This window comes from Scyliorhinus canicula, chromosome 11, assembly GCF_902713615.1.
Source record: "Scyliorhinus canicula chromosome 11, sScyCan1.1, whole genome shotgun sequence".
Lineage (NCBI taxonomy): Eukaryota > Metazoa > Chordata > Chondrichthyes > Carcharhiniformes > Scyliorhinidae > Scyliorhinus > Scyliorhinus canicula.
Window position 1 is genome coordinate 42,516,850 of NC_052156.1, and position 24,887 is coordinate 42,541,736.

At 42.3% G+C, this 24,887-nt stretch overlaps 1 protein-coding gene across 5 annotated transcripts in view; it reads left to right on the forward strand.

Moving 5' to 3' along the window:
• The window catches only part of LOC119974035 (filamin-B), a 179,682-nt gene that overhangs the window by 136,551 nt on the left and 18,244 nt on the right, over nt 1–24,887 (forward strand). For 2 of the 5 annotated variants that reach the window (XM_038812855.1, XM_038812857.1), the window contains 12 exons: nt 3,585–3,674; nt 5,584–5,686; nt 9,426–9,566; nt 10,682–10,810; nt 11,202–11,375; nt 12,056–12,214; nt 12,736–12,939; nt 13,563–13,715; nt 16,484–16,606; nt 19,526–19,792; nt 21,004–21,141; nt 23,722–23,837. In XM_038812855.1, coding sequence (XP_038668783.1) covers nt 3,585–3,674; nt 5,584–5,686; nt 9,426–9,566; nt 10,682–10,810; nt 11,202–11,375; nt 12,056–12,214; nt 12,736–12,939; nt 13,563–13,715; nt 16,484–16,606; nt 19,526–19,792; nt 21,004–21,141; nt 23,722–23,837 — 1,797 coding nt within the window. Of the gene's footprint in view, nt 1–3,584; nt 3,675–5,583; nt 5,687–9,425; nt 9,567–10,681; nt 10,811–11,201; nt 11,376–12,055; nt 12,215–12,735; nt 12,940–13,562; nt 13,716–16,483; nt 16,607–18,029; nt 18,291–19,525; nt 19,793–21,003; nt 21,142–23,721; nt 23,838–24,887 lie in introns of those variants that run through there. The other 3 variants (XM_038812856.1, XM_038812858.1, XM_038812859.1) reach the window with 2 other exon arrangements.

A 24,887-nucleotide genomic window follows, 5' to 3' on the forward strand; every position in this document is an offset into this window, starting at 1 on the left:
TATCCACCCAATGGGGAGCATGATCTGACACTGCAATTGCCGAGTATTCCGACCCCTTAACCCCAGCCAACACAGCCTTCCCCACCACGAAAAAGTTGATCTGCGAATATACCTTATTGACTGTTGAGAAAAACAAGTACTCCCGCTCCCTTGGGCGCAGAAATCTCCCATGGGTCCTACACCCCCCCCCCCCCCCCCCCCCCAAATTTCCACCATTAACCCACTGAACGCCATCGCCGCCCCCTGATGGGCCGTGACCTGTCCAATCTTGGCTCCTACACCAAGTTCCAGTCACCCCACTATCAGTTTGTGTGTGTCCAAGTTGGGGATGGCCCCAAACACCTTCTTTGCGAATCCTACATCGTCCCAATTGGGGCCATATACACTTAACAGCGCCACTAGCATCCCCTCCAGTGACCCTGTCACAATCTACCCCCCCCCCCGATCTGCCACCACCTTCTCCATCTGAAAGCGTACTCTGCTGACCATTACCGCTACCCCTCGAGCCCTTCCGTCAAATCCAGAGTGAAACACTTGATTGACCCAACCCTTTTTTTAAGTCTCACCTGGTCCTTCACCCGCCAGTCTCCTGCAGCATTGCTCGCCTTGTAGGCCCATCAAAACCTGCTAACCAGGCTCCAATGTCTGCAGCCCTGCTCTCACCTCACCTCCGTTCACTAGCCGGCTTTGGTTAGCTAGCGCGGGTGGCTCACCCCGCCAAGATATAACGTCCCCTCCCACCCAGTCCCAGAGAAAGGAAAAACAAAAACAACGATCCAACCCATACAATTCACTAAATTAAAATATAACCGTCGCAACACAGAATGCCAATCAACCCAACTAATAACTTGACCTCTAAAAATGTGAAAATCCACGTCAGTAGAAAGAAAGTTATAACATTTATGCGTTTTCCAGCTCCCCAACCACAGTCTCTCTTCCAGCTCCACTCCTCACGTCTGTCCCAAGCCTTCTGCCCTCACGAACACCTCGGACGCCTGCGCTGTCTCAAAATAAAAGTCTTTGGCCTCATACGTTACCCTCCGCTTCGCCGGGTATACCATACCAAATCTCACTCCCTTTTTGAACAGTGCCACCTTCACTCGCCCAAATGCTGCTCGTCTTTTTGCCAACTCTACCGTCAGATCCGACCTCCAGCACCGGGATGCAGTGGGATACTGCTACTCGCGTTTCTGCTTTGCCCAGCTTAACACCTTCTCCTTCATGCAGTACTTATGGAAACGGATAATTACTGCTCTTGGCGGCTCATTCACTTTGGGCTTCGGCCTTAACGACTGATGAGCTCGGTCCAGTTCATACTGAGAGGGGTTCTCGCCCTCCCCCATCAGCTCTGCCAACTTCTTACCGAAGTACTCTGTTGGCCTTGGACCCTCTATCTCTTCGGGCAAGCCCACAATTCTTAGATTGTGCCACTTTGAGTGGTTCTCCAAGTCCTCAAGCTTTGCTCGGAGCCCTCTGTTGGCCTCCACTGCCCTCCGCAGCTTGTCCCCCATCGAGTTGAGCTGGTTGCTGGGCTGCGACGCAGCCACCTCCACTTCCTTCATCTTCTTGCCCCAGCTCTCACCTCGGCCGATGTCTTTGCCACAGCTACTCTCACCGGGGCGATTGCCTCCTCCACCGATGACTTCAGTGTGGCCACCGTCTCCTTCCTCAAAGCCTCCATGTGCCTTGCAAACTGCTTTTCTAGATCCACCACCATCACCTCTGTCATCTTCTCCACTGTAAGTAGTGCGGCACCGCCATGCGGTCCGGCCTCCGCCATCTTGTCAGCGCTTTCGCTCGTCTTCTCATTCAAAGGCAAGCCCGCATTTCCTCCCTTCCTCGACGCTGCTTTTCGCATCCTTTAACGGCTTATTATTTTTCCTTTTTCTCACTCTTCCTTCTTCAATCTCAAATTTCTTTAAAACTTCTTTCTCTCTTTTTTGTTGTATACCTCCAGAATTTCCCTGGGACTGGGCTTCGGTCTTACCACATTCTAGGTGGGAGCCATCCGATGTGGGACATCTCACTACATCGTGCCCTGGCTTGTGTCCTGCTGCCTCAGCCCCCACTTGTCTCCACCCCCGCCGCTACCTTCCAGTTTTCAGAGGAGAGCAAGAACAGAAAAAAATCTTTCTCTTTTCTACTCGTGGTCTTTTGAGGCCTTCAACTTTCAGGCTGTTCCTTGGGGACTAAGTCATGATCACCGCTCCTCCTTCACGAGCAGCTGCCCCGCCGGATCCACTGGGACCTGTCTCTTCCCTTTCAACTCACCCGCTCCGTGAAACGGAGCTTTGATCCTATCACCGGGTGAGGGCGGCCGGGCCGACCCCGGAGAGGTTTAGTTTTTACTGAAAAATTCGCGGGGAACCCCTGAAAAAGACCGCGATATCGCGGACCGGCGGGGGCTACTTCTGAGCGCGGGCACTCCGCTTGCAGACGCCACCGGAAGTTGCCTTCACTGTTTACTGGCCTCTGCATATCTTATTTTGTTCTGGTTTCTTCTGTATTATCATTGATCTAATTTATCCTCTTTGTTCCAACCAAAATCCCAGCCTTTTGTGTTCTCCAGGTTGGGATGTATTTGCTTTTTTGAGCTTGTATTTAAATATTTGGCATTTGCCCTGCTGTTTGGTTTCCTTTCTCTTGCCCAATTTGCAACTTTTAAGTTCAGTGTTTCTAGTCACTCCTGCAGACCATTTATTCACCAGTGATCTGGGTGTGTTTCTTTACTTCATCACCTCGCCCACTTATTGCTATGTTAATCCTAAATTTATTCTCATCTTCATTTGTAAGTATGAAGAACAGTTCTTCAGTCTAAATGGAAAGTACTCTATTTTAAATGTGGTGTCCAATCTATATTTTTAACAACTTATCCTGTAGGGTTAAATGTGACTAGTAAATTTGGCTGCATTCTTTCTCAATTGGTGGAATGATTAGAGCAGGTTGAGATTTCACGCAGAGGGTGATGGGGGTCTGGAACTCACTGCCTGAAAGGGTGGTAGAGGCAGAAAACATTTAAACGATATACATTTATAGTGTCATGGGCTACAGACCACGAGCTGGAAAGTGCAATTATGCCTAATGCTCCTTTTTTGGCTGTCACAGGCATGATGGGCTGAATGGTGGCCTCCTTCTGTGCTGTACTCCTATGAATACAAGGTGCTAAAAATAAGCAATGAATGCAAGGTGTTAAAATAAGTAAGATGATGACTTGGTCGGGAGTGAGGTTTCAGAAATTTCTTCCATGACCAGAGCTTGTAACCAAATGATAACAGTTGAGCTAACAATGACACTTTTATGATCTTGCAAGTACTAGTTTGTACGCAAGATTTTTAACACATCTCCCATGGAATATATCATTTTGAATAAGAATGCTGTTACTTGTGTGATTGTGAAAGTAAACCTTCAAATTTTTGCACTGGTGCGTTTTTAAAAACTGGCTGAAATATTCAGTTGCCAAATTACACATTTATGCTGCATTGAGTTTGGCTTGATGTAATGTACAGTTTTAAACTGCTGGATTGAATATTAACATTGTTCAATGTACGTTTGTGACAACTAACTTGCTGTTTACCATTCGCTAGGCCACAGATGAAGTTCCAATAGTGCCACAGCAGATGGTACAACAACAGCAACAATCTCTAAATGCACATCCCCCTGGCTTCCAACCCTGGGTACAGATTTTAATGCATTAAACTTTCTATTCTCCTGTTTTCTTCCAAGCTAGTGTTCACAACTTGCTGGGATCTGCCATTTGGACTACTTTTATCTATTTGTTTATTTATTTGTCTATCCAATTTCTCTCCAACTTTTTTTATTTAAGCTGTTGTGAATTTTACTTTTTATTACCTGATGGATGTTAATTCTCTATTTTAAAACAGGTGAAAGCAGTGTTTGTGGTTTATTTCCTATTTATCGGCAACTTTTTTAAACTTGGGTGCCCAAGGTACTTGGTTCCTGTTACTTTAACAGGCTGGTTGTTCTTGATTTGCCCGTTTGTATTGGGGAAATTTAAAGCTGTAGCAACACCAGTTGAACATCATTAAGGAACAGCCACTTTATGTAAGACTACTGGCACTTTATATTAAAAACAAAATCAGCCATATGGTTATAGTGGAGACTAACTGTTTTGGCTTTCCTCTCTTTGCAGCTTACTGACATTTATCAGCTGAATTATGGATGATTGAATAAATCAAAACTTTTGTCAAGTATAAAATCTAACATTCAGCCTAACTATGACTTGATGGAAAATTTATATTTCCCAAGAGTGAGGTAGCAATGTCGGTCAGTATGGCCATTCAGTTTAGCAGCTAAGAGGGTTGACCACTGGACTGCTTGAAAGTTTAGCTTTTGCTGTTGGGATTCTTGCCCCAGCACAGTAATTTTAATGCTGGTATCCTCAGACTGCAAAATGTAAATAAAGTAGCAGTGATCAGACACTTGAAACTAAAAATTCTTCAGGCTGTAATCATCTGAAATACCTCGAGCGTAAGACTTTTGATTTGCTTTGGGGATTGCATTAAGTTGGTACAGATGTTTCCAACATTTTTCAGTTTTCTTTACTTTACTGAGTTATTGCCACTTCTGAATGAAGAACAACTGAAAGATAACGCTATTAAATATAAACAGTTGATCAGTCATTACTGAAACATGCCTGAAAATGGATTGAACAGTTTATCAATGAAACTATTTTTCAAGTTGTGTAAAATTAAACCTGCAAGTTACACTTGACGTTGCAGAATCTGATCATTTTTGGTCCTGAGCGAAAACATTTCAAATTAATGTTATTATTAAGTATGTTCTCCACCCCAATATTATGAAAAGCCTAACTCTCCCATGGCACCTTCTTAAGGTATGCAATTTTCATTATCTGAATTTTATTTACTCTGGGAATGCAAAACTGGATTGCTTTTGATGTTGGATAAATAATTAAATGCCATTGAATAAAATCCTGCAAACTCCATTTACTGAACAAATGGGCACAGCACTGCTTGTTAATTGGGATGGCACTGATCCTTTCTCTCTCTCTCTACTTTGCTGCTTTACTGTTCTTTGCAGGCACAAGCCAAGAAGAACCTTCTCTAAATGGATTGACATCTTTATCTCATGTTGATTTTTCTCTATTTCTGTTGCATACTGCAATTGAGAGATTTAAATGTTTGTGTAAATAGCTGATAATTAACTATTTAAAACCTCTTGGTTACAGCTAACATAATCCAGTTGGAGCTGAGCCATTTGAGCAGTGAAGGCAGTCCTGCTCATGTACTAACATTTGGAGGCTATTTTCTAGCTCTTGGTGCTTGACATTTAATTGCAATTCAAACAGCTGCTGGGAGAGTTCTGACATTGAGGATGCCTTGCGCTGATTCCTGGGAATAAATCCATTCTGTTAATTTACCTTGTTTCAGAAACTGAAATAAAATGGGATTTTCTTTCTCTCAGTCTGCATAATTTTTGTGAACCTCTTAAAAATACATTCCTGTTGTGGGTATTGCTGGCAAGGGCAGCATTTTTTTTAAAGTTGCCCGTGAGACTTTGATTTGGCAATGTAGGTTTGAAATGATTTTTCATTCTGCTCCCAAGGTTCTTGACGGAGCCTACACACCAGTTGATGGAATAGATGGCTTGGGCTTGAAACCGTTTGATATTGTCATTCCTTTCGCTCTCAGGACAGGGGAAATCACGGGTAAGATCTGTCACATATAATGGTAAAATAGCGTCTGTTGGGGATCTCGTGTGGAAATGTTTAGTACAAGATTGTGTTCAAGATGTTTTTTTACTTGTTGCAACTGCACATTGCTGTTTTATGGCTGAGATTTTGTTCCCCTGCATTACAGTGAGTTTTGAATGTATTTACTGCTTGGGGCAACCGTTGTTTTGTTCTGGATAATAAAGAACTGAGCAATATTTGAACATCGGCGCAGAATTAGTCTGACCCTTGCTACCGAGCCTGTCAGGCATCCTCCAGGCACTGTCTTGAGTGACTTGGTTTACCATTCTTTCTTGTTCTTCCATCTGCTAGTCACAGCTTTTTTTTTTAGGCTTGCTGAGTTTGTAAGTAATTCAGAAAACCATTTTAGTTGTGTAGCTCCTGTAATTTAGCTTCACCAATAAGGTGGAGACCCTGGGTGGTTGGGCTGTGGGCATGGCAGTACCCTGGCACCCCGATGCTACCTGGCACACATGCCTGGGTGGCACTTTGCCCATGCTGGGGGTTGGGCCTGGGAGTGTCCTGCCCTTAGATGGGGACTTGATGACCCACTTATAGGTGTTTTGGGGGGGGGGGGGGGGGGTTGGGGATCTAAAGACTGGGACAAGTGGAGTTCATCGTGTAGGAAATGGGACTGAGTGCGACCTCTGCAGCGCTTTTCCTTGCCGAGGCCCCAAAATCCTGTTTGATAGTGGGGTCAGAAACACCTGGCTAAACGTGCTCAACAGGGGAATATGTTTAATTTCTGTTAAATCGCGCCCTGTATTGTGTCTTTCAAACACACTTTCAACTCAGACCAGCTGTAAATGAATAGGGGATGTCATAGTGGCAGAGTGGTTAGCGCTGGATTGAAAATACTCAATTGCCCCTTAGTGTCCAGGAATATGTAGGTTAGGTTAACGGGTTATTGGGATAGGGTGGGCAGTGGACTTGGGTGGAGTGCTCTTTCAGAGGGTCGGTGCAGACTTGTTGCCCAAATGGCCGCCTTCTGCACTTAGTATGATTCTGTGACAGATAATGAAATTGCATAGCTCCCAGTCGGCAATTTGTTGGATGTACAATACCCTCTGAACAACGAGCTATTCAGTCCTTGAAACGTCTCGTCAGTGATCATAGCAAGAATGCTCTAGCCATTCACACCACTGGGATTCTCTGGCCCTGCCAGCAGCACATCCCCCCCCCTCCCCCCTCAAATCTCCAGTAGCGTGGTGTGGGGTGGCATCAATGGAAATTGACAGTGGTGGGAGCAGAGAATCCTGCCGGCAGCGAACAGCATGTGACCACCTGCCTCTATGAAACACTGGTTGGAGAATCCTGCCCCATATTTCATACCTTGGGTTAACAATCAGTTGACTGCAGATTAAACTTGCCAATTGACCTGGCTTCAGTTCAGAACTTCTACTACCCGGAAGGGAGTATTTCCCAGTGTCACTCTGAAATGTTCAACTTTTTTTAGACTCTGTTCTCGAGACCTAGACTCCAAGCAATTTTTCCTCTATCTTCCTTGCCTTTCCCTTGTTTCTTAATATTGATACAAGTTTCCCCATTATCTTTTTGAAATTCCAGAAAATACAGTCCTACTTTGTTCTTCTTTTAATTCAACACTTCTGGTAAACTTTATGCTGCCCTCCCGCCCAAGTTTGATGTATCGTGCCAAACTGCATAGAGTATTCCAGGTGCAGTCTTCCTCTGTAATTTGTATAGCTGTACCTGCTACCCCTTGGCCCTTTAGAGGTAAAAGCCAGCCTTCCATTTGGGGTAGCACAAGTGGATAGCACTGTGCCTTCACAGCGCCAGGGTCCCAGGTTCAATTTCCCCACTGGGTCACTGTCTGTGTGGAGTCTGCACGTTCTCCTTGTGTGTGCGTGGGTTTCCTCCGGGTGCTCCGGTTTCCTCCCACAGTCCAAAGACTTGCAGGTTAGATGGATTGGCCATGCTAAATTGCCTTTGGTGACCAAAAAGGTTAGGAGGGGTTATTGGGTTACAGGGATAGGGTGGAAGTGAGGGCTTAATGGGTTGGTGCAGGCTCAATGGGCCGAATGGCCTCCTTCTGCACTGTATGTTCTATTTGCCTTTGTTTTCTGTGCCTATTTAGGACTTTTTGACCTTTAATCTATGTACCTAGACTTGCACTGTTTTCTAACTCCAGTTAGAAAGTACTCTGTTCTACCATTTTCCCACTGTGTCCAATTGCAGAATTTCATCTAATGTTTGACACTTTTTTTTTTGCTAGCAAGGGCTGGTTGGGGTTGGGAACAGCCTGTACTTTGCCCATTGAAAACAAAAAAGAGAGATGCTGTTTGTCAAGGCAAAAGGACATTTTGCCTAATTTCGGTGCCATGTAATGTTAGTGAATTTCAGTGCTATATATAATGCTAGGTATGTACGCTGAACATCCCAAAGACTGGTGGATCATATCAAATGGCATGTCCCTTCATCCCAACTGATGAAGTACATATTGTACCCATGCAAAACAGTGTCTTAACATTAGATGTGAGTGTGCAGTTAGACAGCATTTGCCAAATAATCCTTTGTTTAAAAATTACACCGATGACTAATTTAGGATCGTCAGCCAGGTTGCAAGTGTGATGCATTTGCGTGTACTGGAAGCTACATATTATACACAGAGCGCTGTTCTTTGCCACCAAAACATGTAAATCCATTGTGCCTGTTCGAGTGATGGCCATTTGCAGGTACTTTCTGTGGTGATGTGCATCACTGTAAATACACAAGGGGGTAATGTAAATACACTAAGATTAAGTAAACATTAGAGGGAGCACCAGAGACATCATGACATGCAGACATACAGCTAATGAATGCATAGAATAGGACACGACCAATGGGCAGTCAAGACACCCAGAGGTGACACTACCACAAGGGGGCAACCCATATAAAAGGACAGGGCACATATGCTCTTTCTCTTTCCACAGGCGACACTCGGTAGGACAGAGGCAGATCGGAAGTATCACACCCACTGCATGGCTTAGAGCAGACTGGTTAGTTAGACTGAGTTACTATAGCAAGATTAGCAGGAGAGTCGAACTCGAGTAGGAGAATTGTTAACTGTTCAATAAATGTGTGTCAAACCTATCTCCAAGTCTGAACCTTCCTTTGTCCGAGCATACATCAAGGAAGCAGCTTATGCTACATGAAGGAAGCATTACACAACATATTCCACTGGGCAATGCCTTGACCAGAGTCGAGCTGCCTGGTTTAAATTTCAAAATGCTTGGCAGATAGCTGATAGTCACTATCTAATAATAATAATTATTATTATATTATTATTGTTATTAGTGATATTTCAGATTGTAGAGGTAGTACTGAGCTAAATAACCACTGTACCCAGTATTTTGATAGTAATGGAAGTAGGAGCTATCGTTACAGTATGTATATTGTTTAATGACGCTACAGGGTGGAAAAGCTCACTAGCTTCAGGTTTTCTTTTGTCCTTCCCCATTTAAAATAAATTTCCAACCCTCCAGAATGGTAAGAAAATGGTATTTTAATCTTGTAAAGGTATAAAGTGGTTATAAATTCATCTTTTAATATCTGCCATTTATACTTAGTTTGTTTTTACAAGTGGTGTTTTGGGAATTGTGAATGATTTTCATGTTGCATTTTTCAATTAAGTTTGATGCATTTTTTAAATATTTGGATTGGTTTAACATGCATTTTGAAGTTATCTTTTATTTGACTGGTTATTATTATTATATAGGTGAAGTTCACATGCCTTCAAAAAAAACTGCTACGCCAGAAATTATTGATAATAAGGATGGTACCGTGACTGTCAAATATGCGCCAACTGAGGCTGGACTACATGAGATGCACATAAAATACAATGGCAGTCATATTCCAGGTATACATATAATTCAAATCTCAATTGCATAGAAAAAAATTTGTGACAATATGTTGTGCTGATATATTAATAAAAGTTCCAAGTTATAAATTCAGATGGCACTGGTGTTGTTGTTTGGATGTCATGGACTTTGAGCTTGTCTAATCCACCCTGAAATAAGGACTGAGATTGTACAGAGAACTCTGCAATGTAGCTTATTGAATAAAGAAAGGCATTTATCAATGTCTCATTGCTTGCCATTTTAACATAGGACCCTGCTCCCATGACCACAGGTCTGTCCTTGGCCTGCTGCAAGTCTGTCCTTGGCCTGAAGTTCATTGTAAACTGGAGGAACAACATCTTATCTTCCGGTTAACATCGAATTCAACAACTTCAGATGAATAGCTCTACCCCACCTCACATTTGTTTTCATCCCATTTCATTTTAACTGTCTTTTACCATTTCTTTCTTTCGTGTCTTAATATATATTTAACCCCCTCCTCCCCTCCAATCTATCCACCTTTCCTTACCCTTTTCTCATCTACATCTACATCAGTTTACCCTCTGAGTTTCTCTGCTGTTTGGCCTTTCTCACCTTTTTATTCTCTCTGGGCACTCTTTTCCCTTGGTTTCTGTGGCTATTAGCAGCCCATTTCCCTGGGTTTCTGTGGCTATAGCTCATCTTTCATTCTCATTCCACAGTATAAATATTTCCAACCTTTCTCTGTTAGCTTTGACAAAGAGTCAAAATGTTGGCTCTTTTCTCTCCTTACAGATGTAGCCAGACCTGCTGAGATTTTCCAGCATTTTCTCTTTTGTATCAATGTCCCAATGTGTTTGAGTAAAAATACTGCATTTAAAATTAAGCAACCCCGTCAGTGTGTTTGCTGGCAGCAGGGTTCTCTACTCCTGCCACTTATCAATGGGATTTGAAGCCACTAAGGCCACCAGGAAACCTGACGGCGGGGGGTAGACTGCTGACAGCATCGGAGAATCCAAACAGCCTGAGAATTCTGGCCTATATCTTGCTTATAGAATTGTTATTCTTTAACATCTTATGGCATTGCCTTTAGTGGAGCTAAATAAATACTAATTATCTACTTTACTCAGTTGGCAATATATTTGATTACTTTCAGAGAGTCCACTACAGTTCTTTGTAAACTATGGAGGTAGTGGACATGTGGCGGCATATGGCCCAGGGCTTGTCTATGGTGTTGTCAACAAACCAGCTACTTTTACAATTGTAACTGAAGATGCTGGAGAAGGTGAGCATCAAATTCTTAACACTGTGTAGTTTTGTTTTACAGAATGTTGTAGAATACATGTAGTAGTTTGCTATGAAACCACTGATGGTTAATTGGTGTTCAACTGCATTACAACGCAGGTCATTTAAAAAAAAAAACAAACCAATCAATAAAACTGATTGGGTTGCTGTTTTGTTTTCTCCAATAATTGCATTCTGGCATCAATTTTGTGGAAGTAATATGAACTACCACCTGAATTTTCTTCTGTATTCTCAAATTCTGTTTAGTATAATCCATATTGATGTTGCCCCATAAGAACATGCAGTGTAGGTGCTAAAGCAGACTTCAGCAAGTTTACCAAATAAGTCAGTCGGAGTGTTCTAAAGTGGTATATTCCTTTCCCACCACATAGGCGGTCTGGACTTGGCGATTGAGGGGCCTTCTAAGGCGGATATCAATTGTGTAGATAACAAGGATGGTACCTGTACAGTCTCTTACCTTCCGACCCTGCCCGGTGATTACAATATCCTTGTCAAGTACAATGAAAAACATATTCCTGGAAGCCCTTTCACTGCCAAAGTTACAGGTAATTTATCTGCCATGAAGTTGCGAGTAGAAACAGAATTTCAGATAGAGTAAACCTATATACTGTTTCTAATGCTAATGAAATGGACTACAACACAACCAAGTCTACTACTTATTATGTGCCATATTAACGTAAATGCTTTGAGAAAATTTACAGTTGTACATAGATCTGAGATCCAGAAGATTATTGTAGATTGAGAATTCTGAACTGTATTATCATTGAGTGCATTTAATTGCAGTAATGGCTTAACCGGGCTAACAAATTTTGCTTGTGCTTAATTATTTTGTTTTGGACCCTATTCAAATTCCAACATTTGTAGCTAATTAATTCAATTACAATTGGACATTCCTGAATTGACTGTCATAGTTACTGTGTGCATCTTGTTTGTTCATGGATTGAGTAGGAATTATTATGGGGTTAACTGGGTCATAGAAAATTTACCCCCACCACCGCCACCCAATGCAAAACCTTAACTGGACTGCTGGACTGGGTTGTTGGTGATATACTACTTTTATTACTGCTTCTAAACCCTCATTGGGTATAAGTGAATTTTATTTTTTACGGAATATCAAACTTCATTATGATGCACTTTAACACTGCTGAAGATTCTTAACCTATGGAAAAGATCAGCTCAGTGTCATCGGAACAATATCTAAAGTAAATTAACTTCGCTGTTTCAGGTGATAGCAGACGAAGATCACAAGTTAAGGTTGGTTCATCTGCTGACATCTCCCTGGACATCAATGAAAGTGACCTTACTTTGCTATCTGCCAGCATTAAATCTCCTTCTGGCCAAGATGAGCCATGCCTACTGAAGAGACTGCCAAACAACCACATTGGCAAGTGAAAAAATTTGTATTCTGTTCCTCAAGATAATCAAACATTTAAGAATGCCTGTGCAATTTTTAAAAATTGAATAGTAATTTGAAGTGCACATTGACTGACTGTGCAGGATTTTGTGCCAAGTTCTCCAAAAAAGTACCTTGATTCTTCACGGAGCATGGAATATGATAGCACAACTTGAGCTGTGTATTTACAACATGCTTATGTGGAATACCTTTTATTCTAGGGAGGTTTTATTCTCCAAATGTATGAGGGAGAAAATGGGCTTTGAGCCAAATAAGGAACTAATAGGTGAGGTAAAGAAGAAAATAGGAGGTGTGGAGGTTTATGAAGGAAATTTAAATTATAGAGGGCACTGGATGCAAGGGTATATCTGGTACTAGTGGGGTCAATGGGAGTAGGCGAGGGAGATGCATGCACAAGTTTTTTTGGATTGGAGGATTTATAGTGCATGAGAGATGGAGAGGGATTTTTCTGGATTATGGTCAACTCAAATGCAATATCTTTTGGCCAATAGGTATCTCCTTTATCCCACGGGAAGTAGGCGAACATCTTGTCAGCATTAAGAAAAATGGTAGGCACGTGGCAAATAGCCCAATTGCCATTATGGTTGGCCAGTCTGAAATTGGAGATGCCAACAGAGTTAAGGTCTTTGGACAAGGTTTGATGGAAGGACATACATTTGAAATGTCTGACTTCATTGTGGACACAAGAGATGCAGGTAAGATGGGCCGTTGCAAACTTGCGCTTCTGAGGACAGTTCTCTGTGACAGTCATAGAATCTTGCAGTAAAGATGCAGGCTGTTAATGTCTTGACTGCTGGACTCATTCTTCTTTCACGAGCTCCCTTTACAAACCAGTCATTAAATGTTTCTGTTCCATGGAGAGAACTAGCCACCTTGAGTTGGCACGTGCTGTGTATACACCCATTTAGTAAGTGTCTGCGTGGGTTTCCTCCGGTGCTCCGGCTTCCTCCCACAGTCCAAAGATGTGCGGGTTAGGTGGATTGGCCTTGCTAAATTCCCTTTGTGTCCAAAAAAGTAAGTGGGGTAACTGGGTTGCGGGGATAGGGTGGAGGTGTGGGCTTGAGTAGGGTGCTCTTTCCAAGAGCTGGTGCAGACTCGATGGGCCGAATGACCTCCTTCTGCACTGTAAATTCTATGACTGGTACAATAAATGTAGCCTTAAACTTGTAGCTAAGCTTAATGGGGCATCAATCAACCTACCGGAACAGCCCTACGTTAAATTGTTCCATTGCCTGCAAAATGTTGATAAAATGTACATTTTGAATATTTTTTTAAATCCAAATTGGTACGAGTTATAAATTGCCCTTCAATGTTTCAGGTTATGGTGGTCTTGCATTATCAATTGAAGGCCCAAGTAAGGTGGACATTAATACAGAAGAGACTGAGGAAGGTGCTTGCAAAGTTTTCTACTGTCCAACTGAGCCAGGGACTTACATTATTTACATCAAATTTGCTGATGAACATGTACCAGGTATGACAAAAGTGAAGTAAAAATGCATTTTTATTTTCTGTCACCACTTTCAGGCATAATGGATGTGTAGCCTTACTCTTGGAAACAGTTTCTTATTTAATAAAAGCAATATTACAGTAACATGAGGGACTTTGTAGGTGGACTGGGAAAATCAGGGTTGGTAGTGGATCCCAAGAAAAGGAATTTGTGGAATGTCTAAGATTTCTCTTTTTTTTTTCTCGATCAGCTTGTGGTAGAGCCTACTAAGGAACAGGAAATTCTGGTTTTGGTGATGTGTAATGAGGCAGCCTTGATTAGGGAACATGAGGTGAAGGAACACTTGGGGGGCTGTGGCCACAATATGATAGAAGTCACCCTGCAGTTTGAGAGGGAGAAGCTGGAATTGGATGCAGCAGTAATACAATTGAATAAAGGTAATTACAAAGATATGAGGGAGGAGCAGGCCAGAGTTGATTGGAAGGGGAGCCTAGCAGACAGTGGAACAGTAATGGCAGGACTTTTGGGGTCTATGCAGGAGGCACAACAGAAATTCGCCCAAGGAGGAGGAAACGTGCTATGGGGAGGATGAGGCATCCGTGGCTGATGAAGGCAGTAAGAGGACAGCATAAAAGTAAAAGGAAAAAGCATACAAGGTGGCGAGGATTGAGAAGCCTTTAAAAGAGAGCAGAGCAATAGCGGGGGGTTGGGGGGGTGTATGGTGGGTGGAGAAGATGACATAGAGCTGTTAATTAGCTAGTAATATAAAATAGCAAGAGTTTTATTTCAATATATACAGGGATGTATTTCTGAGATTTTGATTTTATTGTCACATGTAAAATTGAAAAGTATTTTTCTGTGTCCAAGGGAACGTACACAGTACGTACATAATAGACTAAAAACAAAATCACGAGAGGACATTGACAAATGGTACATCAACAAAGTGATTGGTTACAGTGTGGAACAAGGGTCCAAACAAAGCAAATACATGAGCAAGAGCAGCATAGGGCATTGTGAATAGTGTTCTTACAGGTAACCGATCAGTCCAAGGGAGAATAGTTGAGAAGTCTTGTAGCTGTGGAGAAGAAGCTGTTCCTATGTCTGGATGTGCGGTTCCTCAGACTTCTGTACCTTCTGCCCTTCTGGAAGGGTCTGGAAGAGGGCAATGCCTGGGTGGGAAGGGTCTCTGATAATGCTGTCTGCGTTCCTGAGGCAGCAGGAGGTGTATACAGATTCAATGTGAGGGTGGGAAGCTTGTGTGATGTGGTGGGCTGAGTTCACCACACTCTGCAGTTTCTTGCTATCTTGGACCGAGCAGTTGCCATATCAAGTTGTGATGTGGCTGGATAGGATGCCCTCTATGGCACATCTGTAGGAGTTTGAGTGTCGATGCATGCAGCCAAATTTCTTAGTGACATTGTTGGGCTTTCTTGACTGTTGCATCAACATGTGTGGATCAGGACTGACTGTTGATGATGGTGACCCCCAGGAACTTAAAGCTATTGACCATCTCCACTTCGGAGCCATTGATGCAGATGGGAGTGTGAGTCGTGCTATGCTTCCTGAAGTTGATGATCAGTTCCTTGGTCTTTCTGACATTGCGAGAGATTGTTTTCGGTACACCATGCAACCAAGTGATTTATCTCCCTTCTGTAGTCGGATTCATCATTGTTTGAGATACGGCCCACCATAGTCGCATCACCCGCAAACTTAGAAATTGAGTTGGAGTTAAATCTTGCCACACAGTCATGTGTATAGGGAGCGAAAGGGAAAATGCTGGAAAATCTCAAGTCTGTCAGCATTTGTAGGAGAGGAAAAAAAAGCGAACGTTTCAAGTCCGATGACTCTTTGTCATGTGTATAGGGAGTACAGTAGAGGACTGAGCACACATCCTTGCGGGGCCCCAGTGTTGAGGACTATTGTAGAATAGGTGCTGTTGCCTATCCTGACAGGCAACACCAACAACAGTCTGTTGGTGAGGAAGCCAAGTATCCAGGTGTGCAGGGATGGGTGAAGTCCAAGATTGCAGAGTTTGGTTATTAGTCTCGTTTAAGGCTCTGATCAGACCCCATTTGGGATATAGTGAGCAATTTTGGGCCCTGTATGTAAGGAAGGATGTGCAAGCCTTTGTTGGGTCCAGACGAGGTTCACAAGAATGATTCCTGGAATGAAGAGCTTGAGGACTCTGAGTCTATACTCATTGGTGTAGGCGTTTAGAAGGATGAGGGGGATCTTATTGAAACCTATGGGATACTGAGGCCTAGATAGAGTGAAGGTGGAGAGGATGTTTCCACTAGCAGGAAATACTAGAACCATCTGGACTCTGTCACAGAAGGCTGTGGGGGCCAAATCACTATCCTGACGACATCGATAGGTTCTTGATTAAGGACATCAGTGGTTATGGGGAGAAGGCAGGAGAATGGGGATGAGAAACATCAGCCATAAGTGAATGGCGGAGCAGAATCGATGGGGTGAAATACCTATTTCTGATCCTATATCTACAGCCTTATGGTCTTGATGACTTTGTTTGAAAAGTCAAGTAAGACTGCTATAATGGTGAGCAACAAGGTGCAGCTAATTGCTTTTATTTTGTTAGCTAATTGCTCTTTATTTCTCTTTTTTTTTAAAGAAGAAAAGCCACTGTTTTTGTTAAATATTCTATTTGCAAGCCTTATCCCTAGCACTACATTCTTATGATCTCTTATTTGATTGAGAATTGGTGAAGTACCTTTTAGTGAAGAAACTGATCTTTAAAAATATAGATTTTTAAATATCTGTATAAATGTTTTCAGGGAGTCCATTCACAGTGAAGATAACTGGCGAAGGACGAATGAGAGAGAGCATCACTCGCAGAAGGCAGGCTGCATCTGAAGCCACCGTTGGAAGCATCTGTGATCTGAACTTGAAGATTCCTGGTAAGATTGAAAAAGAAATTCAAAATGTTTATTGGAATTTGTTCTCCAGTATTTGGATTGCTTTGAAAATTATATAATCGAGTCAGCTCAGCATTTAAAAAGTGTTTTATTGAGTTGGCTGTTGGTCATTGCTTGTTTTAAATGATGGCGGATGCAGAATCCTCTCTCTCTTTTTTTTTCTCTCTCTCTCTCTCTCTCTCTCTCTCTCTCTCTCTCTCTCTCTCTCTCTCTCTCTCTCTCTCTCTCTCTCTCTCTCTCTCTCTCTCTCTCTCTCTCTCTCTCTCTTTGTGCAGTTGAATCTTTTCACAAAGAGAAACTTTAGAAGTGCAGTGCTATGGTATTCTAATCCTCCAACGCTAGTAGTAATAACTCAATCCAGCCTATGGTTAATAGGTTAAATGAATTAATTGTTGTATTTATTTCTGAATGCAGCTCATTGAAATCTCTCTAAAGAGCACAAATGATGTGAGGAATTAGCTCATGTTTACAGCTTTGAGGAATGTGCTGTGGTAGCATTAGTCTTTCCTGCAATTCTGAATACTGTCCAGGCTATTTTTTCCTTTCCACTGATCTTGGGAAAACAATTTGTCATTTCAGTTTTTTAGTATAAAAGACTTGGCACGATTGCAAAGATTTATGTAACTTGAACCATTTCAGCCATTGTAGTAAAAATAGATGGGGAGATTAATTGTCCCTTATCACTAAATTAGTTGGTCAACATTGAAAACAGTGTCAAATCTATAGCTCGTGAGCTGTAAAAATCTCAAATGATAATACCATAAATCACATTCAGTGGTTTCTATGTTCGACTATTTCAATTTTTAAAAATTGGGTCTTTCACACACACTAAAGCCCTGCCAAAATTGGATCTTTCACACACACTAAAGCCCTGCCAAAATTGGGTCTTTCACACACACTAAAGCCCTGCCAGAATTTGGTGGGGAATGGCAGAGGGGTGGTGAGAGCAATGGAGAACAAATAGCTGTCGTGGAAACATGCAAGTTGCTGCTGACCACTAGTTTTGTCAGCTATTTGGCAATTTATTCACAATGAACAATGTAATTGTTGATCATTATTGGCACTCGTGTGGTACTGCCTTTGTGTTTTATGGGACTCGCGTGCAAAATGATGCCCAACTTCACCCCCTCATTCATAGCATTGCATGTGGGCAGGGTAAATTCAATTTCTTCAGCACCATGCAATTTGGACTGTTCTAGGCTAAAGTCAAATGATTTAAATTAAAATCAAATAAGTTCTTGGTGGGGGATAAAGGGGGTGTAATGTTTTGTGTAACTAGTGCATTTATTTAAAAGCATGAAAATGTAGAAAACTGAAATGCGGATATCTATATCTAAATTTTTCTTTTGGAATACAACTGTTTCCTGTCTCTTTCCTTTTTTGTTTCTTTTCCTATTCCACTCAGTGACTTGGTTCCAACTAACGGTGGCTCGGGAGCACCTCTGTTGCACACATTCAGATTTTCAGACAAGTTGCACTTTCTTGCGTGCAGAACGAATGGAGATTCGGCAGAATCGGTTTGAAAAATCCAAGGACCTTGCTAGTGTTCAAAAGCGACCTATACCGCCCCTGTTTGGCCTCTTCGGCCAGGAGGAATACAAATTGTTCAGTGCAAGGCCATTAAGGCCGGATGGTGCGTTTCAGCACTGGGCATGTGGACTCTGAGGTCGGCAGAAATGTGCTTATTTTAAATTAGCCAGCATGCTTTTGTCGATGGTAGTTGCATGAGTAAGAATTGCCTTCACTTCTCTGTTTTTAAAATTGCTTAGAACTGTCCTACTTGCAACAAAAATAGTCAACTGTATTGTTGTATGATGTTGCATATTTGCTTACTGTAGCTTAAGCATGAAATGCAAACTGGATATAGTACTGTAAGAAAGTATTCTGCCATCTCCTGGCTTTGCATTATACCATATGTTATTTCATTAGCTGTGGTAGGAGTTTAGTATTCCCAAGAGAAACTTCATTTTTAGACTTGGGAGAAAAATTGAGATGTCAAATAATTTGCAAAGTATTTTTAAGGTAAATACTGCAGATAGTACATGTCACCTTCAAGGCAACTACCAATCAGAGTGATGAAATGGCACTGGGTCCCACTGATCCTTTTTCCCGACAGATATACTGGCCACGTTTAGGTGGAATTACCATGTTGATGGGGCAAGTGATAGAAATGATTAACTAGAGGGGAAATAATGCTATATAGAGACTTGACATCTTGTGAGAGGAGGAAAAGCAATCTTCTCTGCTCAAAATCCCACCATTCGCAGGTAAATATGTAGTAACTTAGATGGTAGCCAAAAGGAGGTGGAATGTAGCTGAGTAATAAAATTAGAAATGAGTGTATTCATCAATTACGTGAGTCCCAATAAATGTGTGTATATGTATATGTGGTCAAAGTGTACAATTTCCATCTACTAATCTGACTTTACTCTTATTATAGATTACCTAATTTACCAACAATTTGGTGTCCAGTTTTAACTTGATAAGTTTTTTTTGTTAGTTAATATGTTCCATGATCTGGCCTGTTCAATAAAATCATTGTTGTGGTAGCAAGCAACCAACTTAGTTTTGATCAAAGTTTGTTTCACCTTTGCCAATGGCTCATGGTTTAGTTATAAATGTAGCTGTTTTCAGTTATCTGGATTAAGCACTGCAATTGGAAATTCAAGCTCTGCTTTCTGACCTGCTAAAAAGAATAGCAGAAAAACACTTTTAACTGATGGATATCAAAAGCACTAAGCTGCATAATGTACAACTAAATGCCAGTAAACCTGAACTCCTGCACAACCAACTCTTTTTTGGTTTTTATTGGGTTCAAGGCAAATATGGCTACTTGGCTAAACTTTTTTTTATTGGGTTTCTGCTATTTTAGTACCGCTAACACTGGCTGTCCCTCTATAGAAATTGATGTCCATGACATGTCTGCTCAAGTGACCAGTCCCTCTGGAAAATTGGAAGATGCTGAGATCACAGAAAGTGACAACCACACGTACTGTGTCAGATTTGTGCCGCATGAAATGGGTGTACATACAGTTAGCGTATTGTATCGGAACCGGCATGTCCCAGGCAGTCCATTCCAATTCACCGTGGGGCCACTTGGTGAAGGAGGAGCTCTGAAAGTGCGAGCTGGCGGCCCTGGTCTTGAGCAAGGAGAAGTAGGAGTCCCAGGTAATTTATTGAAAATGTATTTCTCTTCAACTATGGGTTTCCCTGATTTCTGTGGGAGGGATTATGGTAGATGTAACTTTGCAATATGTGTGTGGATGGTGTCAATGCTACATGTGGAATACCTTTTGAATGAGGAACAGTGAATTTTGTGGTCAGCCTACCAATTTGCTTCTCCAGTTAAGACGTTTGATCCTTGACCAACAACAGTTCTAGATTTATTATTACATCAGTATAGATGTTGAACTAAATTTTTAGGGAGAGTGATTTTAACCTACCCTGTCCCTTATCAGAAACCAAGGTGGACAACTGCCATGTACCCATGGTTCCAAATTGGTAACCTGAGCGCACTGCTAGGATACCTGTTCAAAGTCTGTGTACGGGAGCCCTTCTTCCCACACATACATTAAGTCCCAATGACCTTATTGTGACCTTTGATATCGTTTTTACTGGTGGCTTGAGTAGGGAGGACCGTGATTATCCTACCAAGTGATGGGATTGGGAAGAGCAGCTGAAATCAAGGGTCAGCCTGTGAAGCCAGGGATGGGACTAGTGCTCCAAGCTCCACAAAGTGTAAGCCTGCCCTCCAGTGGAAAGTTGGTGAAAGATTTCAATGACATTTGTGACTTTAAAATCGTATGGTCTAATTTCTCGATAATAGTTTACTTGCTACCCGAGTTAATTGGGCCTTTGTAATTAACACCTGTCTGTTTAGACCATTAAAAACTTCCTTGTTAGGGCGGCATGTGGTGCAGTGGATAGCACTGGGACTGCGGCGCTGAGGACCCGGGTTCAAATCCCAGCCCTGGGTCACTGTCCGTGTGGAGTTTACACATTCTTCCCATGTCTGTGTGGGTTTCACCCCCACAACCCAAAGATGTGCAGGTTGGGTGGATTGGCCACGCTATATTGCCCCTTAATTGGGGAAAAAAAAAAAATGGGTACTCTAAATTCATTAAAAAACTTCCTTGTTGAAATCTTTTGCACAGAGTACAAGGTTCATGGGAGTTGTAAAGAAATAAATTATTTGCTTTGAACTAAACCTTCAGGATGCATTAGGAAGTGAGATTATCTAAACTTGTTGCAAACTATTTCACAAATTGAATGCAGGCCTCCTTCAGTTCTGACTAAACTTTCCAAATGTAAAGTTTTCCAAAATAGAGAGTAACTGTTAATGGTACCTTTTTATCGAGGATTTTTGCTTGCACTTGTAGCTGAATTCAGTATCTGGACACGGGAAGCTGGTGCCGGCGGCCTATCCATTGCTGTGGAAGGACCCAGCAGGGCAGAAATTTCATTTGAAGATCGTAAGGATGGATCCTGTGGTGTGTCGTACATTGCACAAGAACCTGGTGAGTGTTGAAATCCTGATGTGTTGCTTGCTGGTCGTGGGCAGTCTCTTTCCTTCCTTCTCTTTTCTCCTCTTGCTCTCGCTCTCTCTTTCTCTCCCACCCCCCCCCCCCCCCCCCCCCCCCCCCCCGAGTTAGTGAGAACAGCATTATGCAGTCTTTCAAGAGGGATAGCCAGTAAGTGCTGCCCACATCCCATAACTTTTTTAAAAAAAAAAATAATGCTGCTGTTACTAGTGTCAACACTGAAATTCAGCACATTCAACATCAAATTAGAGGCCATTGTACCAACTCCATTTCCACTGGTTTTAAATCACTATCTCGTATCTCTCCATGTCTCTGAAGGACATTAAAACTAAGACACTGGCCTGAATTTTTCAGATGGTGGGATCTCCCTAACCAACCATCATCCCTACTGACTCCGAGCCCTGCATTTTGCACTTCAATGAGTGTCAATTTGTCCCTGAAGGAGCTGCACTGAACTCTGGTTCAAGAAGATCCTGAGACTGGACGACGAGGCAAGTTAAAGGGGTCCCGGGAAGGGTTGAGAAGGTAAAGTTAGGACGATCGGGGTGTCGGTGGCAAGGCCAGGAGGGGAGGGAGGTCCAGTGGCCACTAACCCTGAAGGGGGTAGGAGTGCCTGCAGTTAGAAGGGGCCTTGATTGCCAGCAGGAGGGGGAATGCCACCATCAAAATCCGTTTGCAATCCTCTCACCAACCTAGAAATTGTGGTTGGGTGGGGAAATGGAATTGGCCACTTGGCTCAACTGGGGGAAGGGCGGGCACCCCAGGATAAAATTGTTGCGGGTGGGAATCTGGAAGGAGTCCTATTCCTTCAATTTCATGCTACACCCCTAAAACCCACAAATAAAATCACCAGGGGAGTGTGAAATTTAGCCCAAGGTTTTCACAAATGTCTCGATGCGGTCTATGATCCAGCCTTGGTCCATCCTTCCTTTATAGTGGAGGCCATTCAGCCCATCAAATCTGCACAGACCCTCTGAAAGGGCACCATACCTAGACCCACTGTTCTGTTATAACCCTACATACTCTTTTGGATACTAAGCGGCAATTTAGCATGGCCGATCTACCTAACCTGCACATCTTTGGACTGGGGGAGGAGACCAGTGCACCCGGAGGAAACCTGCGCAGTCACAAAAGAACTCTAATACACCTTCTGGCTGTGACTGCAGCTATCCAGCTCTGAAAACTAAACTAAAACACACCCTGCAGCCTAAAACAAAAGTAAAGAGCTGACAGTCCAGCTCCACCCACTCTCTGACATCAGTGCAGTAATAAACACCCATTTCTTAAAGGTACTCTCACATGACCGTAACATTAGAAAGCAGCCTCCAGTAAATCCAGATCTATTTTCATAGAATCCCTACAGTGCAGAAGGAGGGTATTCGACCCATTGGTCTACACCGACCCCTGAAAATGCACCCTACCTAGGCCCAAACCCCTCCCTATCCCCAATACTCCACCTAGGGCCAATTTAGCATAGCCAATCCACCTAACTTCCGCATCTTTGGACGGAGGGGAAACCGGAGTACACGGAGGAAACCCACGCAGATGCTGGGAGAGTGCAAACTCCATACCAACCGTCATGTGAGGTGGGAATCGAACCCAGGTCCCTGACGCTGTGAGGCAGCAGTGCTAGCCACTGTGCCGACCTTTTCATTCTTGTAGACTGTCATATGCCACGTTAAAGTCCCAGCAGTTTTTTTTTTAAACTTGCTAAAACTTGTGCTTTTTCAGTATGGTGCCAACGCTAGTGACTTAATGATTTGAGCTCATGTGAACAAAAGTAATTCTCTCCTCAATCCAGCCATCTCCTTGCAGCTGGTGAGGGTGCTGCATTTAAACATTGATCCATGCAGAAAGTGAATGTGAGTGTTATTTGTGGTGGTTGTGGACCATCAACATCTGAAGCCTGCAAGGGAACCACATGTCCTGCCCCACCTCTTTCTCTGACACTACTTTTGTTTTGTTGTACCTTTTTTGCCCTGTTTTGAAATTCTGTTGCGAAGTCCCAGTGAACCGCCTCCTATTTTCCAAATCTCCGTTTTTAAAAGCACGTATTTTGCTTGCATTTAACATGGGGGGCCCACTTGGTTGTGATCCTGCTAGCTTTGTGTAGATGTTTTCTGATTGCATAGTAGATGGTTATGGGCATTTCTGCCTTCGTCTGTGACCATATTCTACAGCCCTGAGTGACTACACGGTGGGTGTGACCCAATGCAAATAGTTTTACATATGCGGAACATTTTTATCACTTCATGCATCCTGCAGTTGGATTTGATGAGGATCACACTATGAATAGCATCCAATGCGCTTATCTAGTGATCCACTGTTCAGACCGTCTAATAAAAGAATTGCACCACACTTTATTTCTAAAATATTTTAATGTGAAAATAATTTTTGTTGATTATTTAAAAATGTAATCAGGATGCATTCCTCACCTGGCAAGTGGCAACATTTTTAATGTTCTGGAGCAGTAAATATATCTCATTTTGATTTTTTTTTAGTAGATTCTGTATGTCGTATAATTGAGCACTGATCTATATATGTTTTGTGTTGCAGGAGATTACGAGGTGTCAATCAAGTTCAACGATGAGTACATCCCCGGCAGTCCCTTTGTTGTTCCCATCATGGCTTCATCAGAGGATGCAAGCAGACTTACTGTTGCTAGTCTTCAGGTGAGACATAAGAAAATATCGGCTTACTGGTTGGGTCTCCTGCTGCACACTCAGAGGTCACACATAGTGTCTCCATTAAAATGGTGTATTTTGCCTAGAAAGCAGTCATCCGTTTTGTGGTATATGAATGTGAAAATGTTGGAAGGAGGAAAATGCAGAAGCAAGTGAATGTAAGAAATTGATTACCACTTGCATTCACAGCAACTGCTCGAGTTAATACAATTGTTGTGTATTTTGGCCTTTAATTCCATAGCAGAATAAAACTAGCCCCCTCTAATATCCAGAATCACAGTCCATGGTTATGGTTGTAGTTGCAGAGGTCTCTTACATTTAAAGTACACACCCTCTTTAAAAAATACCCTTTCATTTTTGTTTTTAATTTAGAGTACCCAATTAGTTTTTTCCAATTAAGGGGCAATTTAGTGTGGCCAATGCACCTAATCTGAGCATCTTTTTTGGTTGTGGGGGTGAAACCCACACTGACACGGGGAGAATGTACCAACTCCGCACAGATAGTGGGCTGGGATCGAACCCGAGTCCTCAGTGCCATAGGCAGCAGTGCTAACCATTAAAAATACCCTTTTTTAATGGTGATGGTGACTACTGATACTGATTCTTTATGAAATTCAGCTGCTCCCTGGGTCACGCAGAAAAGGAATTAAGTTGATGAAAATAAATAAAGATGGCTTTAAAAACTTCACTGCAATAGATTTCAAGGATAAATGTCTCCCATTTTGAACCAGCAAAAAGACCATTAGGCTAATGTGATAGTCTGCCCAGGCTATCTTAATTTAGCACTTTAAGAAATTTCACATGCCACAGGTTAAGAATTATTTGCAAGATATAAAGTAGTTTAATTTGTAATTATTACAATGGACAATACATGTTCTGGAAGTGGTGTTTTGAGAATGAAATACATGAATGAAATCGTTCTACAACAGGATTAGTGAACAAAATGGATTTTTGAGTCAAGAAAATAGTTCAATTTGCATTAAAACATTTGTGTCATTGTGCCTCTATGTTGGAATTTCGCATTTAATCAACTTAATT